Source organism: Galeopterus variegatus, unplaced genomic scaffold (genome assembly GCF_000696425.1).
Source record: "Galeopterus variegatus unplaced genomic scaffold, G_variegatus-3.0.2 Scaffold5201, whole genome shotgun sequence".
In the NCBI taxonomy this organism is placed as follows: Eukaryota; Metazoa; Chordata; class Mammalia; order Dermoptera; family Cynocephalidae; genus Galeopterus; species Galeopterus variegatus.
Window position 1 is genome coordinate 118504 of NW_007731312.1, and position 23800 is coordinate 142303.

General features: G+C 33.6%; 1 protein-coding gene across 1 annotated transcript in view; it reads left to right on the forward strand.

The window, feature by feature from the left end:
* The window catches only part of PARP8 (poly (ADP-ribose) polymerase family, member 8), a 122455-nt gene that overhangs the window by 63954 nt on the left and 34701 nt on the right, over window positions 1–23800 (forward strand). The window contains exons 9-12 of the mRNA XM_008589096.1: window positions 911–977; window positions 7161–7286; window positions 7816–8413; window positions 22875–22967. Coding sequence (XP_008587318.1) covers window positions 911–977; window positions 7161–7286; window positions 7816–8413; window positions 22875–22967 — 884 coding nt within the window. The remainder of the gene's footprint in view (window positions 1–910; window positions 978–7160; window positions 7287–7815; window positions 8414–22874; window positions 22968–23800) is intronic.

Genomic DNA, 23800 nt, shown 5'->3' on the forward strand with positions numbered 1-23800 from the left:
CTCCTTTCCCTACACTGGTCTCCAGCTGTTCCTAGAATATCTGAGAATATTTTCTGCTCACATACACTGCATTCCTCATACTCTTTCCCCTCTTTATTTTTCTCCAGAACCTTTGTCACCATTTAACATCGTTTCAGTTTTCTTACCTGTTTTTCCTGTGTCTACTCCCACTAGACTGCAGGCTTCATGGGGCAGGCATATTTGTGTGTGTGTGTGTGTGTGTGTGTGTGTGTGTGTGTTTTGCTCTTCTGTCTACGGTGACTGGCACAGTGGGCACACAATACCCTTTAAAGCAGTGAATAATAAATGATAAGTGACTTCTTTGGGAAAATTTCTTAATTTCATAAACATTATAGTTTTTGATTTAAAGAACATATGGGGGTACTTCAAAAAGTTCATGGAAAGATTCATGTTATCTTTTAATTTTATTTTTCCATGAACTTTTAGAAAAACCCTCATTTATACCTGGTAAAAATATGAGCCGCACAAGAGGGTATACAATGAAAATTAGATGCTCAATGATTTACTCTATCTCCTATTGTTTTATTCTAAAAATGGTGTATGTATATACAAACATATGTCTCTCTTACACTTAAAAAATACTGTACTAACTCTCCTACACATGGCTATTTAAGTTATTGCTTATTTTGGAATCAGTCTTCATAATTATACATATACATTTACATATACAGATATTATACATTAATATATATTATATAATGGCCAGTAATGATCTCATATATATGTATAGCATAAATAGTGACGGATAGGACTGTATGTACACTATTTTTAAGCATGTATATGTATACACACATATATACTAATACTTTGGTGCTAATACTTTTCCTGGCTGATGGTGGAGTTTTAAGTCAGTATTTGACTATGATTTTTTTTTTTTTTCCTTTTCCAGTGCCCACTGTCGATGTCTTTCAGATTTCCACAAAAGAGCGGTTTGGATTGGGACATCAGCTGAAAAAGTACGTTTGCCGAAGAATAAAAACATAAATTTCTGTTAAAGAGAACTGAGTTCTCATTTTGCTCTGTTTTTTGTTTTTGAATTTAAAAAATTTCTATTTATTAGAAGGGTTTTGAAGTGAGCGCCTAAGGAGGAGAAACCAGGCTGATGCTAAAAGCTGCATTGATAGTATAGTTAGCAGAGCTCCCTTTCTTGGCCTGGGCCAGGGTCTTTTTATTTGCCACCTCGGATATGCCCTCTTCCCTCCAGCACCCTGCACTCACCCGGGGAGGCTGACCTGTGTGAATATAGGTCTTTGCATCTCTGATGTGACCAAGGAAAGGAGGAAGGGAGAGGAGTATGATGGTCTCCTCCCTGGGAGGTAACCTTGAGCTGACCAGTCCTTCAACTGAAACTTCCTGGTCTGCTCCAGGCTGCAGTTTTTGCATGACTTGCTCTCTTACCAGTTCTATTGATGCTTCTCACTGACTGTTCCTTGGGGCCCAGAGTTGGCACTGGCCTTGGGCTACTGTAAACGTTTGAAACCTTTCTTTTGTAAATAAATGCTTTGTTTATTACCTGGACTTTGATTAGTATAGTGACTCAATTTATCTTTTATAAATGGACTTGGTCCTCCAAAAATATAGTATGATATAATTAATTCGAGTAGGCAGATACATTCTTTATTATTATTGGCGCATGTGGCATTATGTTTATGTAGTCACTAGGATTCCAGCACACTTTGGTATTTTTAATAGACATGAAGTAGAAACAAATGATAATAGATTTTAAACATTGGGAAACGATGATGAATCTCTTGAGCATTGCCTCATAAAATCTCAAAGAGGCTTGCTGATGATTTTCCCATTTGTTCAACTCTAATTGGCTTTTGTTTTCTGATTTTTAAGGCTATTTTATATAAAAATCTATTTTTTAGAAACAGAAAGAGAAAACACTGACAGAGCCAGATAGAATGGCAGCAGAAGAAATGACCTTTTATATTAGAAAAAGAACAGTGGTAATTTATAGACACAAGAATTCACTTCTGACTTTTTCTGAAATCAAATGATCACTGGTGAGATCTAAAGCATAGACCATTGGGGCCCATTGCCGTGTTTTGGTCAGTCTCCAGCATACTTGTTTCTTCCCTGAAGAAAGTATTGATGCTGGCCACATGTTCCCCTTGGCGACCTTCCACGCAGAGGAAATGCGGCTTTCTCTTCGGACGTAGAGTCTGGATGGGCCTTGACTTTTCATGAGAGGACATAAAATTACCTCAATTGAACTGACTTAGAACATAAGCACATATCTTAAATAGTCCTGGTCAGAATATAAACAATAAATCATACGCTTATCAAAATCCAGCTTTAAGACTGTGTTTATAGAGAATTCCTGAAGGATTATCCTTTCAAATCTGCAAATTTAACTTAAACTTACATTTATCAAGAGAGACAATTAGGTAATTGTATATTTAAATACGTGGCTTAGGTTCATAATGATACTATCCACATGTTCATTTTTATTTTAATGAATTTTAATTTGGCATCATCTCTCGGCCTTTACTGAACAATGTTCTAAGAGAAAACACTTTGAAACCATCTATTTCATTTACTAAGTAGGGAACTTACTGAGGTCATTTTGCCTGATGCAGGAGACTCCTGTGTGATTTCTACGGTCATATGTGTTACAGAGCTCTAGAATTCTCTCAAGTTTTTATGACTTTGAATTGAGTTAGCATTGCCAAGATATGAGTTGTGTGTGGACTACAATTGGAAGGGAAAAAAAATTTTAGTAAATCCTCAGTAGGGCTGGCCCGGTGGCGCACTGCTACAGTGCGCCGCTTGGGAAGTGTGGCGGCGCTCCTGCCGAGGGTTCGGATCCCACATACAGACCGGCCGCTCACTGGCTGAGCGAGGTGCGGGAGCAACACCGAGGGTTGCGATCCCGTTGCCGGTCCTGGCCCGGTACAGGCGCGACACTGAGGGTTGCGATCTGTTGCCGGTCACGAAAAAAGACAAAAAAAAAAAAAAAAAAAAGTAAATCCTCAGTGTTGGGTTTAAATATGTGCATATATAAATTAGATAATAAACCTTAAGGTTTAGAATTCCCTATCTCTAAAACTAAATTCAATTTAGAACACATGTTTAGCACATTATATTATTACGCAGTGTTCTCTCGTAAGGACTCAGAGAAGTTTTCTCCAAGTTTTCTGTTCTATGTTTAGGTAGGTCATTCCAGTGCAATTGGTTTTGTCTTTCACTTGAATTTTGTTTCCTGCATTGAGCCTATATCTTTCATGTCTTGGAGATGAGTGTGGAGCCTGCCTCTACCTTATACCATCCAAGTTGGGTCTTTTCTGTGATTTTTACTACACCTAATTTCCTCCCTTGTTTTTATACTGTTTACTTTATGTACTTTTTAGAACTTTTTTTTTTATTGAAATGTATTGGTTATACATATTTGTGGCCTACAGAGTTGACTATAAATACATGTATACAATGTGTGATCAAATCAGGGTAATTAGCATATTCATCATTACAAAACTTAATCATTTTCTTTGTGAAGAACTTTTTTTTCTTTAAGTGGGTTAGGGTTGATCAAAACAAAATAAGAATTACAAAAGCACAGAAGTCTAGGAATAACTATCTTTCTACCCTTAATGGCTTCTCAGTACATCATATGGATGCTCAGATAAAAAATTGTGTATATAATTCTAACCCAGAGAATTTAAAGAAAGCTGTTTTCACTGTTTAAGTACCTAGTAGAATATGTAATGTATTTTATTAATATTCCTAGCCAAATGATTATTGTTTTTAAAAAGTTGTGTGCTTTTAGGGATAAAGTTTAGCTATGTGGTAAGTTTGTTAATAGAGACTAGAGGGTTTTTAAATTATTCTTGATAAGTTTTAGTTTGACAGATGTTTAAGTTTTCTTAATTGTAAATAACTGGATTTGGCTGTGATCTATAAGGTCCCTTCAAGTCTAAAATTACATGATTTTGAAAATCTGATTTCATCCTCATAGTAATTCATCAAAGAAATTGAAATATGAAAAAGTTATTTTCCCAGGAACATACAGCAAGTTAGGGAGGCAGGTTTAGAATTTAGGCCCTTCGCTATTGGCTTCAGTTTGTTTTCTGTAAATAAGGGGCACATACTTTTTCTGTGAAGTTTTATTCTGGTATGTTTCAGGCAGTAGGACAGAGTCCTAACGATAGCAGCAACAAGTGTCTACCCAGTGCTTATTGTATGTCAGGCACTATTCTAAGTGCTTTCATATATTAGAGGTTCACTTAATCTTTACAACAACCCTGTGAAGCAGGTACTGTTACAATCGTATTTCCTAGATACTGAAACTGAGGCCCAGTGAGAAAGTGATAGAACCAGAATTTGGTTGCAAGTCAATACTTTTAACCCATACACTTATCTGCCTCTCATATAATCCTAGATATTTCTTTGCCTTATATAAGATGTGGAACATATATTTGGCATTGAATGTATATTGGGAGAATGTGAAATCAATAAAAGAGCTTAGTAGAAAAAATATTTACATATTTTCTTATTGCTGGCCTTAAACAGATCTAGTGGTCAGTCTCATAGAGGGTATCTATCACTCAAAGGCTGAGCATGTCACAGATAATGGAAACAATCTTTGTATGACTTTCTGTTGAGTCTGCATTGATCAAACTTAAGTTTTGTTTAAAGGAGGAAAAATATTGCAAATCTCCAGTTTTCCCTTAAATATATCCAATGTCAAATTAGGTATAAATTCTTTATGTTTAGAGTTCCACATTTATAAAACCAAATTCAATTTATAAGTTTAATGGAAATCAAAATAGAGCACTCAAAATTCAAATTAATATTACTCATTGAATTTGATGCCTGATGTCACTTTGCTGAAGCTGTTTCATCACTGCAATTTGAATGTAATACTGGTTTCACTAGTACATGGTCTTTTGAAATCAGCAGGAAGAAAATCATTTTATTGCCACATGTACTCTCTTTTCTCTGTTTAAACTACTCTGGAACCTTTGTTCATATAGCTGACTGTGCCCTCATCTACTCTTTACCTGATGGGGGTGTACAGTTTGCCTTCAAATCTTTTTCTCCTCTTTCATCATCAGCTAGTGGCAATTGTAGTAGTTCTTGGTGCCAGCTCAATAGTAAACACAAACTCCTATGTAAATAGTGAAATCTTATCATGACTGTTATGAGGGGTGGTTGTCATCTCAAATGTGCTCATGTATGTACTTTAGGTTACCACTGAAATTAAACACAACATTAAATGTCAGAGGAAACAGTTTACTCCTTTTCCAAGTTTAATAATTACTAATTTTAGATGTTGATGTCACACTTTAGAATGCTAATGTAATTTGAAAGTGGTAAAAATTTTAGCTATTTTGAACTGTTAAATTTTTGGTCCAGTTAGCTTGCCAAGATTAGTTAAGCATTTTCCAGCTTTCCTAGGGAATAGTACACAGGAAGAGCAATTTGTCAGGGGAGGAAAATAATCCAGAGCTGCTTGGTTACAAAGGGTGGTGTTAGTGGAAATTTCAGGTTAGGGAGAGGGAGAAATGATGATCCTAATATTACTATTATGTGCATTTAAGTCCTGCTGAAATCTTGGGTAAAAAAACCTTCAAAGATGAAGTGTAAAATAAAAAATTTTCCTTGTCCTGTGCTCTAGGGTAGATGTATTGTGAATTTGGAATCATGGCAACATTTCTTGTGGTTTTACCCCCTTCCTCTCACTATTTCTGCTAAAAGGACCCAGAATAATTCTATACATGACTGCTTCTTTTTCTGAACTCATCAAAGCTAGCAGAAGAAAGGTTGAGATAGTAAGCCTAATACTTTTGATATACTTTTTGGCAATCTGAGTTAGTTTGTTAAGACCTGGAGATCTCGAGGAATTTAGTAATTGGCCTTGGGCTAAGATTCTCACCTGTCCCTTTTAAATAACATACATTATACATATATACATATAGTCAACCTTCATTTAGTAACGGAAACATTGCAGCCCTGACACTGTTATCCAGGCTAACTTGGGCAGATTTCATTTCCTTATCTTATTTGTGAAATGTATAGAAGAATAGCTACTCTCTGGGGGTGCCTTGAGAATTAAAGGGAAAAATGGGATAGGTAAAGTTTCTATTTTACTCCCTGGCATTTTGTATTTGATAAGCAAATATTGGTACCATTTTCCTATTTCCAAAGCAAGTAACTGAAAAAGTATGAAAAACAGGTAATATTGAAGAGATTTTTGAAAAAAAAAAACTGAAATGTTTAATTTATTGTACACTTAATGTTTACTTGTAAAACTTCACATCGACTTAAATATAGCATTAAGGGGACCCTCCTCCACTGCCACGTGGAAGATGGTATAAGAGAACGTATGCCAGCCTGGAATGCTTTTCAGAAAACAACACTGTGTCGAGGCCCACAGTTGACATTCCAGAATTCTTTATCATTAGAAACTGATGAAGTGATCTTGACATAGAAAATATTGAGATTAGGAGTTACCAAACTCCTGTCTCATGATAGTAATTAAAAACTTTTAAGGATACAGAAATTTTAAAAATTAGTGTCTTTAAAGATAAATTGGCAGTGCTGAAGATAAAATTTGCTGACCACATGTTTATACATACAGCCAGTTTTGCATGGTTTATTTTTACATACGATTTTACAGTTTTATTTTGTTTTCCTTTTCATGAAAAAAATTACAGAAGCAAATCAAGTAGAAAGAAATTGGCTTTGCTTTACTTTTTACTTTACAAAATTTTTTTTTTTAATTGTACTACTAGCACCAAGAAAAGAATTCAGAATTTTTTTTTGCCACTTCAGCTAAAATTACTGATCCTGAAGGCTGTCCTTATAATCCTCTTCATATCCTTATTCTTCTATCATCTCTTCTATCATTTAGATTATTAATTATATCATAGTAATATTATAATTTAACTATTTTAATAATCGATAATTGTTATCAGTTACAGTGGTGTATGTAACTAGTCATAGTAAAGTACTGGTAATTTGCTATATGATGCTTTCCCACACCTGAAAAATCTCATATTATTCTAAATTAGCATTGTACTGATTACCGTATGTTTATTTTTCTTTGATAAATGCATTCTTTACATAATAAATACAGAAATATGAATTGAAAGTAGCTTGAAACTGTGATAACAGAATTACCTTTGGATTGACAGAATCATGCAGACATTTGTTACACAGCAGTGGAAACAGAGCAAGGAAAAATCCAATTGCCTGCACAACAAAAAGTTGTCGGAAAAGAAAGTGAAGTCTCCCCTGCATTTATTTTCTACCTTGCGCAGGTTGGTGACAGAGGATTTCCTCATTGTCTTACTAAATGCTGAGCATGTGATAGTCTATTGTTATTCAGTTTAGAGCATTCTTTCTGTGGTCTTGGCATGTGTTTATTTTCTTCTTGACTTTAAAGAAAGGATCAAGTTACATGTATTTCACCAATTACATAGATATTCATTTCTGTGTTGAGTTTTTTATTTCCTTCACATCAATCAGTTAAATATTCTAAAATTACATTCCTTGTTTTCTAATCACATTGAGTAGAGTTATTTCTACCAAAATTTGTTCCATGTAGGATTCCAGGATAGGTAAGAGGGAAAAAGATCTTAGAACCTTTTTTGCTTTTCAGGAAAAATGTGATTCAAGTCCTGTGATTATTCTGCTCATGCCTTTGATTTCAGTTTTACTGTGAAGGCTGTATTAAAATGAGGTAGTGAAATACTTACAGCACAGTTGAGTTGAGTTTGAGCATGACGAGTGTTCTTCACGGTCTGCTATACTCACGTTCTGCCCTGTATTGATTGTTCGATTTTGAAGGTCGCCAAGTTATCCTCCCCCTGGTTGTGGTAAAAGCAAGTCCAAACTGAAGTCTGAGCAAGATGGAATCTCCAAAACGCATAAGCTGCTGCGGAGGACTTGTTCCAGCACGGTCAAGACTGATGACATGTGCGCCACTAAGTCGCACAGGACCTTTGGTCGCTCCCTGTCGAGCGATCCCAGGGCTGAGCAGACAATGACAACAATTAAGTCGCACAAACTCTTGAACCGTCCTTGCTCTGCAGCTGTAAAGCAGGAGGACTGCCTCACTCTGAAGTCGCATAAACTGTTGACTCGATCTTGTTCTGGAGACCCGCGATGTGAGCACACCGCCAACTTGAAGCCCCACAAACTCTTAAGCAGGTCTTACTCCAGTAATCTCAGAATGGAAGAATTATATGGACTGAAAAATCACAAACTGCTCAGCAAGTCTTACTCCAGTGCCCCCAAGTCATCCAAAACTGAGCTTTTCAAGGAACCTAATGCAGAGGGCAGGAGGCTCTCTCTTACCTCAGGGCTTATCGGTATCTTAACACCATCTTCCTCTTCATCTTCCCAGCCTGCTGTGCGTAAATATTTTCATTTTGAGTTCTTAAATGTTAGCTAAGGTGCAGTATAATTTTTTTTGGTTAGATCTGGTGGAGGAAAGCAAGACCTTTTTTTGCTTTTTAAAATTTAAAATTTTTTTCTTTTTTGGTATTGTTTTGCATATCAGACATCTACAGCTGGCACTGAAATGTTACTTTTGATTCTGAAAAAATTAATGTAGCTATTGATTTGAAGTCTAGTCCAGATTCTTGTCATAGTAATAAATGCTACTAAAAGTGGAAGGAAGTCAATTGGATTCACAAAGCATTTCCTTTTAAACAAGCATATAATTTTCATGTTTTATTAAGTAGATTTATCTAATCTCTGGTTTTCCCCACATGAGTAGTGGAGGATCATGTATATCTTAAAACTAAATGAATAGTAATCTCATTCCAGTTATACTCATACATAAGAAGATACCTTTGCCCGTGATCACTGCTAGTGATGGAGAGAAGCAACATTTACATGTGTCACAGAGCCTCATTTAAAGTTATTCTGAGGGGACATGAGGTCAGGAGGTGACTGTATTAATAACTTAAGTCTTTTGAGTGGTATTTATTCAGAATTAGTCTTACACAAAATTTACCTCTAGTGTGATTGGCATTATAGCTGATTTTGGGTAGAAACTTATCTTATGTATATTATTTACATATTCAAAATAGTTAATAAAAAGTTCTGTCTGCTTTTACTAGATATGTATGGGTGTATGTTGGCGGGGTGCATATTTAGCTCTATTACCCCCAAAAGAAACCCCATAACTGTTCACAACCCCTCCCAATTTTTCCCTCCCCTCATCTCCTGGCAACCACTAATCTATTTTCTGTCTTTATGGATTTGCCTCTTCTAGACCTTTGGTATAAATGGAATCATACAAGATGTGGCCTTTTGTTTCTGCCTTCTTTCACTTAGTATAATGTTTTCAAGATTTATCCATTTAGCATGTGTCAGTACTTTATTTCTTTTTGTGGCAGAGTAATATTTTGTTTTATGGATATACCACTTTTGTTAATCCATTCATCAGTTGATAGAATTACTGGGACGTATTGTAACTCTGTTTAACTTTTTGAGGAACGGCCAACTGTTTTCATTTTACGTTCCCATAGCAATGTATGACAGTTCCAATTTCTCTACATCTTCACCACTTTTTTTTTCTCCTTTATAGCCATCCTAGTGTGTGTGAAATGTACTTCCCGAGTAACTAATGATTTTGAGCATCTTTTCATGTGCTTATTGGGCATATGTATGTCATTGGAGAAATGTCTATTCAAATCCTTTCCTCATTTTTTAATTGGGTTATTGGTATTTTTATTGATGAGCTGTAGGAATAGAGTATAGAGTTCATATATTCTGAATATTAGATCCTTATCATGCATGATTCACAAATAATTTCTTCTATTCTCTAGGTTGTCATTTCATTTTCTTGATAGCATTCTTTGACATATAAAAGTTTTTAATTTCGATAAAGTCTACTTTATCAGTTTTTTCTTTTATTGCTTTTGTTTATGATGTTGTGTCTAAAAAACCATTGCCTAATTCAAAGTCATGAAGATTTATACTTCTGTTTTCGTCTAAGGATTTTATATTTTATGTTTTACATTTAAGTCACTGATCCTTTTGTAATTGGTTTTTATATATAGTATGAGGTTGGGGTCCAAATTTATTCTTTTGCATGTAGATATCCAGTTGTTCCAGTACCATTTGTTGAAAAGACTGTTCTTTCTCTATTGAATGATCTTGGCACCTTTGTTGAAAATCATTTGACCATAGATGTATTGGTTTATTTTTGAACTCTCAATTCTATTTCCACTTGTATGTCTGTCCGTATGCCAGTACCACACTGTCTTGATTAATGTAGCTTTGTCCTAAGTTTGAAATCAAGAAATGCAAATCTTCATTTTTCTCTTTTACGAGATTGTTTTGACTGTTTGGGGTCCCCTGCATTTCTGTATCAATTTGGTGGTCAGTTTGTTCATTTCTGCAAAATGGGCAGTTGGAATTTTGATAGGTTTGCATTGGATCTGTAGATCAATTTGGGGAATATTGCTATTGGCTATAGACTAAATGTCTGTGTTCCCCACGACAAATTCATATATTGAAATCCTAACTTCCATGTGATGGTATTAGGAGTTGAGGACCTTAGGAGGTAATTAGATTAGGAGGGTAGAGCCCTCATGAATGGAATTAGTGCTTTTAGAAAAAAGCACAGAGAGCTCCCTTTACCCTCTGCTATGTGAGGACACAGCAAAATTTGTCTATGGTCTTACTGTTGTACTGCTCTGTGAACCAGCAAGTGGGCCCCCACCAGGCACTGAATCTGCTGGTGCCTTAATATTTCTCAGTCTCCAAAACTGTGAGAAATAAATTTTTGTTATTTATAAGCCACCTATCCTGTGGTATTCTGTTATAGCAGTCTGAATGAACTAAGATACCATTTTAACAATATTTACTGTTCCAATCCATGAACACAGGATGTCTTTCCATTTTTTTAGTAGATCTTTTGAAATTTCTTTCAATGCTCTTTTGTAGTTTTAAGTATCCAAGTCTTGCACTTCCTTGGATAAATTTACTTTTAAATATTTTATTCTTTTTGATGTTATTGTAAACAGAATTGTTTTATTTAATTTTCAGATTGTTCTTTGCTAGTGTATAGAGATACAAATTATTGGTTTTTGCATGTTAATCTTGTATCCTGCAACTTTGCTAAACTTTTTTTATTAGCTCTAGTAAGTTATTTTTGCATTCTTTAATGTTTCTCTATAAAGATCATGTCATCTGCAAATAGAGACAGTTTTACTTTTTCCTCTCCAATCAGGATGCCTTTATTAATTTTTCTTACCTAATGGGCTTGGGTAGAATCTCTAATACAAGGTTGACTAGAAGTGACAAGAGCAGAGATCCTTATTTTGTGTTTTAGAGGGAAAGCTTTTAGTTTTTCACGTTAAGTATGGTGTTAGATGTGGATTTTTCATAGATGCCTTTTATCAGGTTAAGAAAAATTCCCTACTGGTCCTACTTTGTTGAATTGTGAAAGCATTTTTCTGTTTCTTTTTGCTTTTTCTTTGTCTCTTGAAATGATCATGTATTTTTTTTCTTTTATTCTATTAATACAGTGTATTACATTGATTTTTCATTTGTTGAATTTGCATTTGTGGGCCAAATCCAAATTGGTCGTGTGATGTAATTTTTATGTTCTGCTGGATGCAGTTTGCAGCTTTATTCATAAGCTACACTGGTGTGTAATTTGCTTTTTCTGTAATGTCTTTTTGTATTGTCTGGGAGAGATTGTGTCAAATTTTTGTTAATTCTTTAAATGTTTGATAGAATTCTCTAGTAAAACCATCTGGGCCTAGAGATTTCTGTTTTAGAAGTTTTTTCTTTTATGAATTTTATTAGTTATAGGGCTATTCAAATTATCTATTTCATATTGAGTGAAATGTAGTAATTTGTGCTTTTTGAGGAATTGGTTCATTTTGTCTCAGATGTCAAATTTATGCAAGTAGAGTTGTTTTTAGTATTCCCTTATTATCCTTTTGATGTCTGCAGAATTGTAGTGATTCCCTTATTATCCTTTTGATGTCTGCAGAATTGTAGTGATATCCTTTGTTTTATTCCTGATGTTCAAAATTTGTAAATCGCTTTTTCTGTCTTTGTCAGTACTGCTAGAGATCTAGCAATATTATTTATCTTTTCAAAGAACAGGCTCTTTGTTTTATTGATTTTGTCTATTGCTTTTCTATATCAATTTCATTTATTTTTCTGTAACCATTATTGAAAGTGGGAGTACTGAAATCTCCAAATATTATTGCTGAATGGTCTCTTTCTACCTTCAGTTCTTTCACTATTTGCTTCATGTGTTTGGGGGGATCTGTTTTGGGGAGCATATATGTCCTTTTCAAGTCCTTCTTTGTCTCTAATAGCAATTTTTGTCTTCAAGTCTATTTTGGTTACTATTTGCATGGAATATCTTTTTCCACGTTTCATTTTTAACCTATTTGCTTCTTTGAAACTAAAGTGAGTACCTTGTTGGTAGCAAGTTGTTGGAATTTTTTAAAATTCCTTTTGCTAATCCTTATTTAAATGTACTTAGTGATAAGGAAAAACTTATACCATTTTGCTATAAGTTTTCTATATGTATTGAATCTATTTTTGTTCCACTCTTCCTCCATTGCTGTCTTCTTTTGTATGTTAAACATCAGTTATTTCCTGGTATACCATTTTAATTCCCATGTTGTAACTTTTTAATGATTTTCTTAGCAATTGCTCTGGGGATTACAATTTACATCTCAATTTTTAAAAATCTACTCTGATATCACCTTGATTTTAATAATATACAAAAATTTGCTCCTACAGAGCTTTGACTTTTGATTCTTATGCTATTATAGTCACAAACTACATCGTTATATATTGTGTGCTCATCAGCATAGATTTATAATCATTGCTTTATGCAGTTGTCTTTTAAACCAGATAGAAAAAAATCAAAGTCAAATATACCAAATGTTAAAAGAATACATTTATGTGCAGTCTTTCATTTTTACCTATATAGTTATCTTTACCTGTGCTCTTTTTTTTCATTGTGTGGACTTCAACTTCAACCTGAACAACTGCCTTTATTGCTTTTTGTGGGAAATCACTGTTAGTGATGAACGCTCTCAGCATTTATCTGTGAATGTTTTAATTTCTACTTCGTTGTTTGAAAGATAATTGTGCTGGACATAGACTTCTTGGTTGATGGTTTATTTTGGCTTAAGTCCCTCCTCCCCACAGCAATTTGAATATGTCATTCCACTGCCTTCTGGTGTTCATGGTTTCTGATGGTAAATGAACTGTTTTCTTATTGAGGATCCCTTGTATGTGACGAATTGCTTCTCCCTTATGGCTTTCAAGGTTTGTTTTCCTTGGGTTTGGTTTTCAGCATTTTGATTATGATGTATTTGTATCTCTTTAAGTTTACCCTATTTGGAGTTTATTGGGTTTCTTGCAAGTATAGATTAACATTTTTCATGAATTTGGGATGTTTAACCATATTTGTCACATATTTTTTTCCTGCATCTTTTCTCTTCTCTTCCCTTCTGGCACTCCTATTATCCGTACGTGTTTGTATCCCACAGATCTTTTCTGCTTTGTCCATTTTCTTTTTTTCTTTCTTTTTTATTAAGATGACCAGTTAAGGGGATCTTAACTCTTGACTTGGTGTTGTCAGCACCACGCTCTCTCAAGTGAGCTAACTGGCCATCCCTAAATAGGGATCCGAACCTGTGGCCTTGGTGTTATCAGCATTACACTTTCCCAAGTGAGCCACGGGCTGGCCCCTTTTGTCCACTTTCTTTATTCTTGCTGTTCCTCAGGTTGGGTAATCTCAAGTGACCTACCTTCAAGTTCACTGATTCATTTTCCTGCCTGCTTTAATTTGCTCTTAAGGTCATCCGTCAGTGAATTTCTTATTTTATTTATTGTACTTTTCCACTCCAAAATTTCTGTTTGGTCCATTTTGATAAATTCTATCTATTGATATTCTTTGTTTATTGAGACATTGTCTTTCCTTTAGTTATTTATACATAGTTTCCTTTAGCTCTTTCAATGTTTTAAAAATAGATGATTTAAAATCTTTGTCTAGTAAGTTCAACATCTGTGCTTTCTGTGGGACCCTTTTTATTGATTGCCTTTTTTTCCTGTATGAGCAATACTTTCTTATTTTTTTGTATGCCTCATAAATTTTTGTTGAAAACTGGACATTTTGAATATAATAAAGTGGCAACTCTGGGAATCAGATCTCTCTCCTCTTTAGGGTTTATTTTTGTTGTTGCATATTGTAGTTGTGTGATTTTTCTAAACTATTTCTGTGAAGTCTTCATTAATTGTCATATTTGGCCATTTAGGTTCAGTTAATGGTCGGCTAAATTTTAGAGATGCCTAGAATCAAAAAACCTCCTAGGTGTTGCCAAGGGGCTGTGTGTGTGTGTGCTGGGGCATGACTTCAGTACTCAACCAGGCCGTTTACAATTCTGCCTTAGCGTTTACTTTCTTCTTGCATAGAATCATAAGGTCAGTCAGAGGTGAGATCTAAGGTCTTCTAAAGTTTTTCTTGAGCATGCACCCAGTTATGAGCAAGCACATGGCCTTTGAGATCCCCAGGAATATATGTGAGCTTTTCACAGTCTTTATGAATAGCTCATTCCCCAGACTTTCATTCTAAGCTTTTTGGTTAGTCTGTTGTTTGCCTTGGTTGTTATCTATTGCCTCACACAGCAGTGACTAAGACATTTGCTATAAGTATTGTCAATCCTTTCATTGGATATTGGGTTTAGTACTGGGTGTGTTCCAAGTCAGGCAGAAATAAAAACCAGTGTTTTGAGCTTGTCGTCCAGCGAGCCATCAGACAGATCCAATCACATCAGCTCTTTGGGAGTGAGTCCCATTCTGCTCCCTCCATATTGTCAATCCCTTCATTGGATATTGGGTTTAGTACTGGGTGTGTTCCAAGTCAGGCAGAAATAAAAACCAGTGTTTTGAGCTTGTCGTCCAGAGAGCCATCAGACAGATCCAATCACATCAGCTCTTTGGGAGTGAGTCCCATTCTGCTCCCTCCAGTATGAGGAATGTGGACTATTATTTTCAAGGCTACCATTGAGCTGGGGAGTGGGATATGGCACTAGAGTAAGTTAAAACATCACAAATTTTGCAGTTCTTACCAAGATTCAGCTGTTTGTCTTGAGTAAGCGCTCCTTAGGTTGCTGCAAGCTTTAGTTAATTTCCACAATACCAAGAGTTTCTGCCATTTTTAAAAAAGGTTTTTATAGAGGATTGGAAGTTTGGGCTCCTTACTTGGCTATTTTTGCTGACATCACTCCTCATTTCAAAGTTTTAAACAGGCCGTTCATTGTACTACATAGTAATTGAAGTCCAGGTGTTGATCTTGAGAAACAAAATTTAGATAAATATGAAGATAATGACTGAGCTATATCTATTATTGTTAACAAGGGAAAGGAGATTATTGGGTGCTTTGTGCCAAGTATTGTGCGTAGATATTTTCCATATTGTTTCCTTATTTGTTTTTCACAAAACTCTTGTGGTTTAGATATTTTTGCTCTCAAGGTACAAATAAGGAGATTCGTAGAAGTTAAGCAGTTGGTACAGCACCACCAGATAGTAGAGGTAGAAGCTGGGCTTTGAACCTAATTCTGTCTGACTTAAAAACTCTGCTTCATAAATACTTTTTGAAGATTTGGTAAGTAGAAGACACCATGCTAGATTCTTGTTACATTCTGTAAGAGAAATTTGTCTTGCTCTTAGGAATGTATGTTTGAAAAGGTAAATAACAAAGCCTACAAAATGATGATTTTATTAGAACTTTTTTTGTATTTCAAGACTTGTACTTTTAAAAAACATCTATAGTAGCCAGTATAGGAACATGATTATCTGTCAAGTTTTATGATATATTTTTATTTTGTTGAATAGAAGTATATATTAAAAAGCATTTATTCTTGCAATCCATATACTATTTTTTTTTGTCATTCAACTTTTCTCTCAGATATGTTATTCTGTAACCTAAATTAACTAAATCAGCATTTGTTTATTACATAATTGTGCAATTTTGTTATTTCCATTTGATATGTGGAAATGTATAGTTCTGATGAGCATGGGGAGAAGAATCCTTTGCTTATCTCAACCTACCACACTTAGGAGCTACATTTTTACTTTGCTGGTGTCTGTCTGTTCATCTTGATCTATTGCATGATCCATGGCAATGTCATTTCCACTGCGGAAGAGACTATAATGTCATCAGTATCAAATGCTTTCTGAGTGCTTTTTATGTGATCATGTGTTCAAAGTGCTTTGTGTGGATTGTTAGATTTAATCCTCATAACTCTGTGAGGTAGATATTATTATTATGTCACTTTACAGATGAGGAAAACAGTAATCTGTCCAATGTTACTCTGCTAATAAGTAATAGACAGGATTCTAACACCCACAGAATGGCACAGGACATGTGTTCTAACTCGTGATGCTACTCTTGATGCATGGCCTTGAATTGACTATATTTATATCCTGGAAATTTACTACAGACATTGTTGGGAGTTCATTCTTTGTAGTTTAATTGCTGACAATTCATTGCTAGACTTAATGGTAAGAATATCATAGTTGCTATTAGTATTCTTTGTGCCTTACTCCAGATTTTCTTTGGCTTTAATCTATATCTCCATCAATGAAGTTTGCTGTCTTTTTGTAGAATGGAAGTACATTTGTGATCAAGAGAGAAGACATTTTCTAAATAAGTCTATTATAGCTAGATATCAGATGGTTTAATGTTGCTGTGACTCAGACTGATAAATAAGGAAATCAGAAAACTTACTTTGGTTTTGTAAATAGAAAATAAGTGACATGAAAATAGATTAGGAAGTGAAAGTGAAAGGAAGAAAGGTAAACAGAAAGAGTTGCTTCTTGATTTCTGTTAAACAGATGTTTTACCTAAGTTGGCACACTCATGTTTTTCTATATCTCTCTTGTATTTACATTGCAATGTGTTTTGCTGTAAATTTAAGAGTAATATATTAGAAATTAATATATAATTTCTTATGGGATATTAACCAATAAACAGATTCATTGACCATTTATTCAGCCCATACGACTGTAATAAATATGTAAATAAATAAATAAAACTGTAATAAATCCCGGAGATATAAAGAGGACAAGTTATAAATCTAGTTGGTGATTAAATAGGTTAAATAAAACTCAAGTCTCTAGAATTCTATGCCTAATGTTTTATCACATTTGTTAGATCTTTCTCTTAAATTCAGACTTTTTTGCATTTCTTCCTATTTTCTCCCAGCCTCATTGTTTTTTAAATGACTTAATCCCCTTTTTCCCCTATTCCCCCAAAGTCTTAAGATTGTAGTCACTTGTACTATGCTGTCATTCTACTCAGAGGTCTAGGTTAGCATGTCACACTTTCTGCAACAAATGGGACTGAACTCCTCATTTAGAAAGATTCCGGTGCTCCAGTTTCCTCTTTAGTTTACTAAGTTTATAGATGTTACTCCCACATTTGAGTCCTGACACATAACACTTTGAATCTGCATAATACTCATATTAATATTGGGAGAATTGTTCAGAGAGTCCTGGATTTTCAATTTGGCTGTGTGATTGAGATTGTCATAAAAAAACCAAACCAAAACCAAATGAATGGTTCTCTCCATTTTGGAATCAATCCGAGTGTTAGTGTAGCAAACTGTTTTATAGATGGTTTTTAAATGTTGATTGTGTCTTCATTTAGTGCTTTTGGAAAACAAGAAAACGAGGATTTATTGTCAGAAATGCCACCATTTTATCAGCCTGTATATTCCTAGAGCCCTTGTCTTTTTGTTATACTCACCTTAAACAACTCAGTCTTGGATCAGCTCAATTGTTTGTCATTGTCTTTGAATCCTGTGTGAGCTGCTGAACTCTGCTTGAGAAAACCATGTGGTCATTTGGATTAGCGTCCCTAATAAAGCCGGACTTCTGTTATTGATACTTGGCAATCATTCTGTGTGTTCCAGGATAATAGACTTTATCATTTCCCACATCAACATATGTTATGAGAACTATGATCTCATTCTTTTCTGCCATGTGACAGTGTCCTGGATTACTTGCTCTGGGCGGTTTGATTGGGCAGGAGATTGGATCTGCTGATTCCCAAATATGCTTGCACATGTCAGTCACCCATTTGAGAGGAATGCCCAATCCTACTGAAGCAAAGTCAACTGAAAAACCTGAGAATCTATTTTTGGGCGGTTTGATTGGGCAGGAGATTGGATCTGATGATTCCCAAATATGCTTGCACATGTCAGTCACCCGTTTGAGAGGAATGCCCAATCCTACTGAAGCAAAGTCAACTGAAAAACCTGAGAATCTATTTTTTTGTGTATCCAGCCTTGCTGTGAACCTTAAACAGAGTTTATAACTCAGTTTCTTATTTTCTGAGTGAAATAAGCAACAACCAGTTATAATTTGGTCATAGTTTAAGGCATTCCTATGAAAAGTCATGAGAAAACTGAGCATGGGGGTAAACCTGGGTATGTCTCATTTTACAATCTAAGAGTAAAACAGGTAGATCTTCTCATATTTAGGTCTGATTTTAATATTTGAAGAATGGATGAAAAGGCATGTCGTAGTAACATACCCCCCACCCCCCAGTCATGGAAGTTCAGATTTCAAGTTGTGAAACACGAGGTAAACTGGAATAATAATTATGCCAAAAAAACTTTTAGTTCAAAACATGATTTTTAGTTCAAAAACATGATCTAAACTGAGTAGAAATTGGTTTTAATGCTCAAACATCTTTAGTTATACAAGTCTACTTCAAAAGTTCATGGAAGATTGTATTATCTTTTAATTCTATTTTTTCATGAACTTTTTGTAGTACCCTCATATGAAACAAATAGGGACCAGTGTATTCACACCTAATTAGGCGTGATCCCACCTTACTGTGGATCTGCCTTGATCCCTGTGTGATTTGTCTTTCTTCATGGATAGTAAACCTTCCCCTGGCATGATTGTGTCTCTTGATCATGAAAAGAACCCAGAGCATTGACTGTAAAACTGGAAATACAGAGAATTAAAGGCTTGTAGATTTTATGGTTCTAGAAGATATTTTTGGAATTATTCTCATATTTTTTCAACACCAGTTTTTAAATTCAGTAGTTCATCTTTACACTGTAATAAGACTTTTAAAAAACTGGATTTGCAAATGAAAATACACTTTATAATATGCTCCAAAGAAAATAATTTTTTATTAAATACATGTCTTTATATACACATTGAGTTAAAGCAATTAGTAGAGACAGCTTCTTCAGGTTATATTGTTAATATTTAAACAGCTCTCTGTACCTCAAGATCTGATAAACCTTATCTCATTTGGTCCTCTTGTCAACTTGTGGAGCTAGATGTAATTTTTATTCCCATTATACAGATAGTAAAACTGAACTACACACTTGTGATCCAAGTGGAACAAGCTTCATCATCTGTTTTATGTATTGGGCTTACATGAAATATTTCTTTGAATAAAAAGAACATGGCAGAAATGTTTGAAAACCACTCATCTTCCCCATGCTTATCTCTACATAAATACATAGCTAGATTTACTAGTTATATGTTTTCCGTTTTTGGTAAACGATAATTTAAGTTCATTGAAAACAAATTTTCTAAAATACATTAAATCCTAAAATAGTCCTTAGGGCTTAAAAACATTTTTTCAAATATGTTTTTATTGCTCATGTTTAAATTGCTTTGATTTAAATACAATTACAAATGTATTCATTGTAGCTGAAAATTTCTAAAACAAATTGTGTCTTAGGTACATATATAAAAGTTCCCAGTGCTTTTAAATGGTGCATAATGAATTCTGTATAGCAAATATATTATGTATATGTTTATAATAGAGGGAGTTGCTATGACTTTACAGTCTAAATTATAGGGATTAACTGCTTCAAGCCAATATAATAATATAATATTAAGAATAGGTAATACTTTACACATTGATACTGATAGCCTTATTGTAAACTCAAAATGAATTAATAAATAATATACACACTTGGTTATATTTAGGCATACACACTTTATATTAAAGTATGTGTAATAAAACACGTCATTACACTTATCTAGTAATAGCCCTTAAATGACTATTACTATTTTGAATTGATGCTAGCATTTTCAGTGTAAATAACATAGTATTAGCAGAATTTGTCAGGGTGGGAATTAGTTCAAGGTGGGAGAAGGCTGATCCACAATATAACTACTTATGTTTCATTAAGGAAGAGTGATTCCTTTTCTCTTCCTTGAATAGGATGTCTGGTCTGTGAGCAAAACGACACTTAATCCTGATCATCTAATATAATTTGAGAATTTTCTTTTAGAGCGCCATCTTGTGTTGAAATTTTGAACTTCTTTCAAATGAATGGATTACTATCTAAAAAAATAAGAATACTACAAATATACAAATATTTATCTTAAAATTAAACTGACTTACATCTTACATTTTGAATACCCCTTAAACTTTATAGTAAAAATGAGCAAAAGATACAGAATTGTTATTTAAAAAATTCACTGGCATTTACTTAGTATGGTGTTAGCATGTTGTATAAATTAGTCATAATATTATTGTCTCTGTAGTGGCTATGCTAAAAAGAAGGGAAGATAAAACTATCTTTATAAGAATATAATGTATACTTTTACTTTTTCAGTATGATGACAAAATATTTTCTTTTTCGTTTCCAAAAAGCAGATTTTCTAGGTTACCTGATTTCTGCCTGATTTCCTCCTTCAAACTGTTGTAGTAGTAACAAGATATTTCTAGAAATCAACCTTGCAGATTTGTGTTTAGGAAGAAGGGTTACTTTTCAACCAAAAACATGCAAGAAAGAAAAGAAGTGTCCATAAAGAAATCAAGTCCTAGTTTTATCATTAGGAATGCGAGTTTATTATTTAAAATATTGGGTCACTTGGCAAGTCTACGAGATTTGGAGCTTCAGAGGTTTGAATATAAACAGGTCTGGGAGGAAGACAAAACAAATGCAGAAAAAAGCATTACAGAAAGCACTGAAATTTTGCTTATTTGTTACCTGAGATAGAGAATAGGGAGGTCTCGGTGAAGTTGCAAAAATTCATTTGAGACAAAGTCAAGATGGCATATGAATATCTGGAATTGGTAACAAAGTGTGCTTATAGACATGTGTAAGTATAACTGTGTCTGTCATATTCTTCCTTAAGTCTTTGAAATTTTTCCTATATTAAAATTTTTTTATATTAACTTTCCAATCTAGTGTAGTGAGGTATTTTATTTCATTTTATTTCTGTTTAAAACAATTTGGTATTGAGGAGGAAGTTTCTATTGTTATATTTCCCAGGCTGTGTGTGTGTACGCACATATATATACACACACACACACATACATGCTTATATCCATACATATTTAGAAGATCACAAAGTAAGTGTATTTGATTGTCCAAGGTTCAAATAAAATCTAATCATTACTTATTTCACTAAATGAGTTTTAGTCTATTGTTTAGCTTTGGGGTTGATGGATTTTAATCATAAAAAAGTGATAGGTATTTGACAAGAGTGTTATTAAAAACAAAGTACCTTCTATGTCACTGTTTACTTCCCCAGTGAACTTTGGGTAGTTGGTACATGGATATATTCCAAGGGCCCTTTATGATTTCCAAGGTTTATCTTCTCCCTGGATTCCTGTTTGTGTACAGTTTCATTGTATTCAAATACCGATATTGCATTTGACACTATAGGAAATATGTGGTAAATGCTTGCTACTGTTATATTCAGACCATGTCTTGCTCTAATCCCCAGAAAGTGAAGAGAAGAAACATTCTGATGTCAATGAGGGAAATTGAGGGTGAAACATATATACACAAAGATACATTCAAAAAATGGAAGAAGATTAAGTTAAACACTCACATAACAGGAAGAGTAGTAGAAATTGAAATCTGTTCTATGAATATTCCAATATATATAGCAGTGTGTATAGCTTGAGTCTGGATGAAGAACTTTTTCCAATTAATTTTCTCCCATGGTTCTGAATTTTCCAAAATGGAATCAAACTGCACTTTTAACGGTGACAAAGGAAATATATCAATTCATTTTTTTCTAAAATTCTTTTGGAGGAAAGTCAACCAGAAATCTTTTTGATTAGTTAGGCTTTCTATCCATAAAGCCACACTTATGGGCTCATTCCGAACATAAAGGATGTTCAGAATGGGGCTGTACTTCCCCGCTGGATAAACAGTAGACCAAGTTGGCCTCTGAAAGAAGTGAGCACAGGGGCAGTGGCACTAACAAATGCCTTTTGTCTGCTGTGCAGAGGCACCGTGGATAGCATCGTGTTAGGCTTCATCAGCTACCTAATGCAATGTAACTTGGGAGATAAGATAAATCAAAGGGATGACACTATATTAGATGTGAAAGATGAGAGCTTTTCCAAAGTAATTGCAGAGTGCATATTTCAGTGCAGTTGACTTCAGGAGGTTATTGAAGTCAAAAGTCTTTGCAACAAAACCAATCTTTCAAGAGCTGGGTAGCAAGTAAGCAGTTATGCTTACTGCTTCCAAACAAAATTTCATAAGAAAAAGTGGAATTCCCCTTTGTATATTTGTTTTATATTATACAGCTTTTGTATTTAACCTTATTTTCAATTATATCATCTGCTTAGGTATTTACTTTTTTATATATACATCTCGTGTGCAAATGTATATTAAGCCAGAGAGATGGATTTTTGTATTTAAGGATATTTTCATCTATTGCTATATTGCTGTGAGTGCAAGTGCCTAAAACTAACTGAAATAGATCATTTCTTAAATGATTTCCTTTTTCTTTTAACACTATAAAACTCTGCATTTTATACTTCTTATATGGAATATCATAAATGTAACTTAAGAATTGAAAGATGGAAAAAATGTTATAATTGATTCCCCTTTCTTTTGTAGCCTACTGTGTGTGAACGAGAGCTGTGTGTATTTGCTTTTCAAACCCTGGGAGTAATGAATGAAGCTGCCGATGAAATAGCAACCGGAGCTCAGGTAGTAACACGTGATACTAATTGTTTCTTATTTTGGTTTAAAAAATTTGTTCTAGTCTGCTAGTTATCTTCACTCTGCTATTCTTTGGGGAACATTTTTGATAGCTTCTTGTTATAAAGGCAAACTGACCTTTGGTATTTTTTAGATATCAACTAAATTTTCTCTCTTTATTTAATGTGTGTGTGTGTGTGTGTGTGTGTGTGTGTGTGTGTTTGTCATTTTGCAATTGCCAAGGGGAGAAATTAAACCACCTTTTTATTGTTGGAAAATAATTGTATTTTCTTTCTTATGTAATGAAATTGAGATATGGAAATCCTGGCATGCTATATGTAAAATTTATTTGTAAAGTTATACCGCCATAAAAATGGAAGCCAATTTATTTATTTATTTATTTATTTATTTATTTATTTATTTATTTATTTATTTATTTATTTATTTATTTATTTATTTATTTATTTATTTATTTATTTATTTATTTATTTATTTATTTATTTATTTATTTATTTATTTATTTATTTATTTATTTATTTATTTATTTATTTATTTATTTATTTATTTATTTATTTATTTATTTATTTATTTATTTATTTATTTATTTATTTATTTATTTATTTATTTATTTATTTATTTATTTATTTATTTATTTATTTATTTATTTATTTATTTATTTATTTATTTATTTATTTATTTATTTATTTATTTATTTATTTATTTATTTATTTATTTATTTATTTATTTATTTATTTATTTATTTATTTATTTATTTATTTATTTATTTATTTATTTATTTATTTATTTATTTATTTATTTATTTATTTATTTATTTATTTATT